The sequence below is a fragment of the Teleopsis dalmanni genome, chromosome 1, assembly GCF_002237135.1.
Source record: "Teleopsis dalmanni isolate 2A chromosome 1, ASM223713v2, whole genome shotgun sequence".
Classification (NCBI taxonomy): Eukaryota; Metazoa; Arthropoda; class Insecta; order Diptera; family Diopsidae; genus Teleopsis; species Teleopsis dalmanni.
Window position 1 is genome coordinate 70,925,094 of NC_051846.1, and position 6,628 is coordinate 70,931,721.

Genomic DNA, 6,628 nt, shown 5'->3' on the forward strand with positions numbered 1-6,628 from the left:
AAGCTTACTTGTTTTATTAATTTTTTTTTTATTGGGAAGCAAAGGGGGGTTTGTGGATAGGAGAGGGTGTAGATAGGAGAAGGCTAAATGGTGTATAGAATATAAAATCCTGCAAACAGACAACAGGGTGGTGGTGATCTATTGAATAAATTTGAATGGGTTAAATTGGTATGTCATGTTAAATAAATTGGGAATTTATAGTCATATTTAAGAGGGGTGAAACTGAAAATGAAAGTTTTATTGAAGTTAATGTTTTTATAATGAGAGGAGGAGTTATCAAAGATTTCGGTGAATTTGCTTTTAACGACAGTATCTATATAACTAGAGAGATCTGAGCTATTACGGTTTTCAGTAAGTATGGACGGGTATTTTCTGGCATTTTTTGCTGTTTCATCTGCTAGTTCATTTCCTCGTATCCCAGAATGACCAGGGACCCAAATAAGGGTAAGACGTTTGTGATTAGAGGATAGAATATTTCCGATAGCAGTTGCGTAAAAGTTCAGATTAGCTGAATTGGATATATATTGGATTGTGGACATAAAATCTGTACAAATTGCAAAAAAAACCTTTCTTATTTTTAGCTATAATGAGGGTTTCGTAGATGACTATTAATTCTGATGTGAATACTGAGGTGTACGATGGAAGAAGTGTGGATTTAATTATAGAGGAGTCAGTTGTTATGCTAAAGCATGTCGCGAGGTCAGATTTTGAACTATCTGTATATATAAAGGAGTATCTTTCTAGAGCACTCTTAAGTTTTAGAAACAGAGATGGTATTCCATGCTCTAATAGTTTTCGTTATTTTTAAGAATAAGGGGGAATGTCTACAGTTAAGAATTAGTTCTGATAATTTGGACCGCCAAATTAGGAGAAGGTTTCTTCTCATCTCAGGTTGCATGACTTGAGCTTCATAACGAAGGTGGTTGATAGGTGTTGATGGGAAGGCTCTAAAACCTCGTGGGATAGCTGAGTGGAAAAATGTCTTAAACTTATTGAAGAGTGATTTAGGTGAGAAACCGTAAAGTAAAGTCCATAATCTAGTTTTGCAATTATTGTGGATTTTATTATACTAATAATATTGGCTGCGTTGCAGTTAAATTTGGCGCTGGAAAGGCACTTTATAATATTTAGGCTTTTAGATAATGAAAGGGCGAGATTTTCTATATGGGTATTCCAGGTATAATGTCTGTTGACGGTCATACCAAGGATTTTCAAAAAACCTGTGGTGGGTATATTGAATTGGGCTGAATGGATTTTAACTTCTGTTATGTATTTGAATTAACCAATTACATACACCAAATCAAACAAATCACCACGCAACAAGCAGCAAATTTCTCTTGCTCTCTATTAAATTATATTTTGTAGTTTTATGTATTTTAAATAAAGTTCAGTTCGCTGCAGACTGCATTTGCTAAGATAATAGCGGATCAGAACGCTTTTATGAAAAGCCTTTTGGATGACTAGAAAGGATTTTTACAAACAATACTACGGGGAGTCACTTCAAGTACTAATGAAGGTACATTGGTTCCAACATTTCCAGCATTCGGAAAGGAGCACACTAAGTGGGAATCCTACATGCAGCAGATGACTCAACATTTTTCGGCATATGCAGTCACCACAGAGCTCAAAAAGAAAGCGTTTTTTTTAATATGTGTTAGTGGTGAGACTTTTGAGTTATTAAAAAAAATTATTCGGGAAGAATGATTTGGAGGGCATTCCATTTGCTGAGTTGGTGCAAAAGCTGACGGAACATTTCCAAGAACAAATTCATGTGGTAGCAGCGCGGTATAATTTTAATAAGTGCTTGATGAAGCCAACGCAAACATACAGGGAATGGGCAGCTGAATTAAGAGATTCCTCTTAATTCAGCTGCTAGAGAATGCCAATTTCAATGTATAGGTGAAAATTGTACCAAATCATATGTTAATGAAATGATTAGGGACATGTTAATTCTGCATACACCTCATGACACCGTAAGAGCAGCGGCACTTCAGAAATTAAAACCTACATTGGAAAATGTTTTATTAATTGCAAAGTCTTTTACTTCGACGACTAATGCTACAAATTCTATTAAACAACAACAACTCCAAGAGAGTTTGCCGTTAGTTAATGAAATCACGTCACAAATAGAGCACAAAAAGAGAAAAGTAAGAAAAAATGTTTCAGCTGCGGAGGCTCTCATCGACGTATCGACTGCAAATTTAGAGAAGCTGTTTGCTTTGTCTGCAATAAAGTTGGACATATAGCAAAAGTGTGCTTGAGCAACATTAACAACAAAGCAAATACAAGAAAATTAAAAATTACAGCGAAAAAGAATAAAAAGAATAGTGCACAAGCAAACGCAATAGCATGTATTGAAAATGTGTATAATACGACAGTAGAAGAAATAAAAATTAAAAAGAAAAAATATATTAATGTGGAAATTTTAAATAAAACAATAAGTTTTCAAATGGATTCAGGTTCATCGGTTTCGGTCATAACGCAAAAGACATTTAATCAGTTAGGCAGGCCAAAACTTCAAAATTGCACACGTCTAATTTATGGTTATGGTAAAAAGGTGATAGAAACCTTAGGCGAATACGAAATAAAAATAAAATGTGGAAAACTAGAAAAAGAAGCAGTGTTGATTGTTGCTAAACTCGAAAGTGGTCAAAATTTATTTGGCATGGATTTATTTCAAGTTTTTAATTACGATATTGTGCAAGTGAATAATATTATTCAGGACTCAATGATGGTACAAGAAGAATCTAAAAAATTATTAACAAAGTACCAAGAATTGTTTGAACCGGCAACAGGACCGATTTCTGATTTTAAAGTGAGCATCAAATTAAAGTCTACGGCTGCACAAAAATATTTTAAATGTCGTCAGGTGCCATTCGCCCTACTTGAAAAATTTAACGTGGAAGCTGATCGACTGTTGCAAAACAGTATTTGGAAACCTGTTAAGTTCAACAATTGGGCTTCTCCAATTGTACTCGCACCAAAGCAGGACGGCAGTATTCGTATTTGCGGGGACTTTAAAGTAACTATTAATAGTCAAATCAAAATTGAACGGTTTCTATTACCAACATGGGAGCAGTTATTTCACAAAATTCGCTATGGCCGTATTTTCTCTAAAATTGACTTAAAGGATGCATACTTACAGCTGGAGTTAGATGAAGACTCAAAAAAGCTGGTTGTCATGAATATTGTCATGGTATAGCTAGTGCGCCGGCAATATTTCAAAGATATCTTGAACAAATTCTGCAAGGTATCGACAGGTGTGGAAATTACCTCGATGACATCATCGTTGCGTCAACCACTGTACAGGAACATATACAACGACTAGATCAAGTTTTTTCAATACTTAAGAAGTATGGCATCAAGTGCAAACGAAACAAATGCAGTTTTATTCAAAACCACATTGATTACTTAGGAAGGCGTATAAGCGCAGAAGGCATTTTGCCAGAACCATCAGGAGTAACAGCCATTCAAAACTTAAAACGGCCTAAAAATCTGAAAGAAGTGGAAGCGCTAATGGGTAAGATAAACTATTATTATAATTATATTCCTAACATGTCGCAAATCGCTGCTCCGATAAATCAGCTTCGCAAGAAAAATATTCGTTTTAATTGGACACACATACATGAAGAGGCGTCCAATTCCTTAAAGAAGCATATAGTGAATGCTACACAATTAGTTCACTTACCAATAATTCTCGCTACCGACGCTTCACCATCAGGTATTGGTGCAGTAATTTCGCATATCTTCGCAGACGGCAGCGAACGCCCAATTGCATTCGCATCAAAGACACTCAACGTTCATCAAGTAAAGTACAGTCAAATAGAAAAGGAGGGGCTTGCGATTGTATTTGGCGTTCAAAAATTTCATCAATATTTGTATGGCCGTAAGTTCACTCTATTCACCGACCACAAACCACTGGCGAATATCTTTAATCCAGGAAAACACTTGCTAACAACGACTTCAAATAGACTACAACGGTGGGCAATATTCTAATGGCCTATAAGTTCGACATAAAATACAAACCTACAGCACAACACGGGAATGCTGACGCCCTTTAAAGACTACCAGAAGGCCCAGATAACAACTTTGATCAAGAAAACAATTGTTTTGCAGTTGAAGAGCTGGATACCCCAATTGATGCAGAGGTTATCCGATTTCATACAAAGAGGGATATAACTCTCATGAAAGTTCACCGATTCATACAACAAGGGTGGCCTACATCCGTAGGACCACAACTGGCAGATATACTACCATATTTCCAACGTAATACTGCTTTAGTTATTATTGATAACATTATTTGCTTACAGGACTATTCAAATCGGGCTATATTTCTAAAAAAACTGCGCCAACGCGTCCTTGAACTGTTGCATGAAAGCCACTGGGGCATAGTTCGAATGAAACAATTAGCGCGAAGATACTGCTGGTGGCCGGGCATCGACAAAAATATCGAGACACTCGCATCGTTATGCAACATATGTAAAAGAACGTCAGCCAGTCCACCAAAGGAATTTAAATTGTGGCCCGAAGCTATACGTCCGTGACAACATGTTCACATTGACTTTGCCGGACCGGTATTCAATCAGCACATGTGGCTCGTATGTGTCGACGCATTTTCAAAGTATCCGTACATTGTCCAATTGTCAAATACAACCTCTACTGATGCAGTAAAGGCGTTTACATCAATTTTTGCCATAGTGGGGTTGCCGGAAACGTTAGTAAGTGCCAACGGTCCACAATTTACATCCTTACAGTTTAAGAAATTTTGCTTGAAAAATGGCATTCAGCATGTCACGACAGCGCCATTTCACCCAGCTTCAAACGGCTTAGCAGATCGTTTCGTGCGTACTTTCAAGACATCTGTGAAGAAAAACCTTGATGACGGTATGTCAATTAGTGAAGCAGTTATCAAATTTTTAGTGACCTACCGCTCTATGCCAAATTCTAACAATAAGTCTCCTGCAGAGTTGCTACACGGCAGAACGATTCGAACGCTTCTTACACAGATTTTACCGGTTACAAAATCATCATAAAAGCAACCAGTGACGACAAAATTCGGCAAGGATTCCAAAGTTTTTTTTTACGCAACTACAGTAGCGGTCCTAAATGAGTCGAAGGAAACAGGGTCTACTTAGTTAAGACACCGGCTGGTCAATGTAACCGTCATCAAAATCAACTTCAAGCGCGCCAGTCAACACCGCCGCAACCAACTGCCTATAAACCATCAAAACAACATCAGCAGTCAACCATCGATGAACCATTAAAACAACCGCAGCAGTCAACCATCAAGGAACCGTCACAACAACAAATAACTCAAGATTTTAAGATACAAATGCAGGTCAACAAATTCTAGAAATACCCACCTCTGTGCGCAGAAGTGAACGCACACGAAAACGAGTATGCCGATGTCAACCAGAAGATTTCAGAACTTAAGAGGTGAATAATGTTATGTATTTGAATTAACCAATTACATACACCAAATCAAACGCCACAGCAAAATCAACCTCACTCGCAAATCACCACGCAACGAGCAACAAATTTCTCTTGCTCTCTATTAAATTATATTTTGTAGTTTTATGTACTTTAAATAAAGTTCAGTTCGATGCAGACTGCATTAATGGTAGCACGTAAATATAACAACTTCTACGGCAAATTTGATGATGTTTGCATTTTGAAACTGGTAGGGAAGCGCCAGAGGTGTTGCACCAATTAAGAATGTCGGTGAAGAGCTTGTTAAGGTCTAACGATGTCTTATTGCTTATTTTATTGAAGATGTGGTATGCATCAGTGTAGACGCAGAAGCTAAGATTTTTGTGAATTGAAAGTATCTTGTTTAATTTATTGTAAGCGATAATGAACAATATGACTGAAATTGGTGAAATTGGAGGGAGGAGGACAATGAGTTTGAGTTCTGAACAATGATTTTCCTGTTACATATGAAGTTAGTAACGCATTTGATTATCCTGGGTCCAAATTTCCAAGAATGGAGCTCATTAATAACAGAGTGGATGCCCATTTTATCAAACGCTTTGTTAAAATATAAGAAAATTATAGATATGTGATTTCTAGTTGAAACAGCAGAGGTAGTCTTACTGTCTAGATATACTAGAAAGTCAGCTACTGATTTCCCTTTTTTGAAACCGATTTGACGGTTATCTATAAGTTTGTTTATAGTAGCAAACCACCATAGTCGATTAGCTACAATTTTGTCAAGAACTTTAGAAAGGCAAGGATTAAGAAATATGAGTCTATAAGATGAAAGTAGAGTTTTGTTTGTGTTTGCTTTGTGTAGGGGGATGATTTTATTGTTATTGTGTAACGACACTTTCTTTGAGTCGTTGCTTATTTGCCGAGGTATGCTCAGTCTCTCCAGGATCGTTACAATAAATTTTTAATTGAAACCAAAATATTCAGAGACACGCTTATGTTTTCTGTATTTTATTGTTTAGTTGAATAAAATTTTAAAATTAACAAATATTGGTAAAGTTTAGCTTAATATTATTAGTAACTGCTTAAATCTTCCAAAGGACCTGTATTGATTTGAATATACCAGGATGCTCTGTAGTGTTTCCAATAGTTATTCGGATGTTGTGATTCACTTTGATAGTTTAAAGTTTTCTAAGGGGAA

At 36.5% G+C, this 6,628-nt stretch overlaps 2 protein-coding genes across 2 annotated transcripts; both read left to right on the plus strand.

Moving 5' to 3' along the window:
• The first annotated feature begins 2,449 nt into the window (after positions 1-2,449).
• LOC119684640 (uncharacterized protein K02A2.6-like) lies at positions 2,450-3,202 on the plus strand. The gene has a single exon (XM_038098723.1). It carries the CDS (start codon positions 2,450-2,452, stop codon positions 3,200-3,202), a length of 753 nt encoding a protein of 250 aa, XP_037954651.1.
• A 1,387-nt stretch (positions 3,203-4,589) lies between these two features.
• LOC119684651 (uncharacterized protein K02A2.6-like) lies at positions 4,590-5,033 on the plus strand. The gene has a single exon (XM_038098733.1). The coding sequence runs from the start codon at positions 4,590-4,592 to the stop codon at positions 5,031-5,033; it is 444 nt and encodes a 147-aa protein (XP_037954661.1).
• The last annotated feature ends 1,595 nt before the right edge of the window (positions 5,034-6,628 follow it).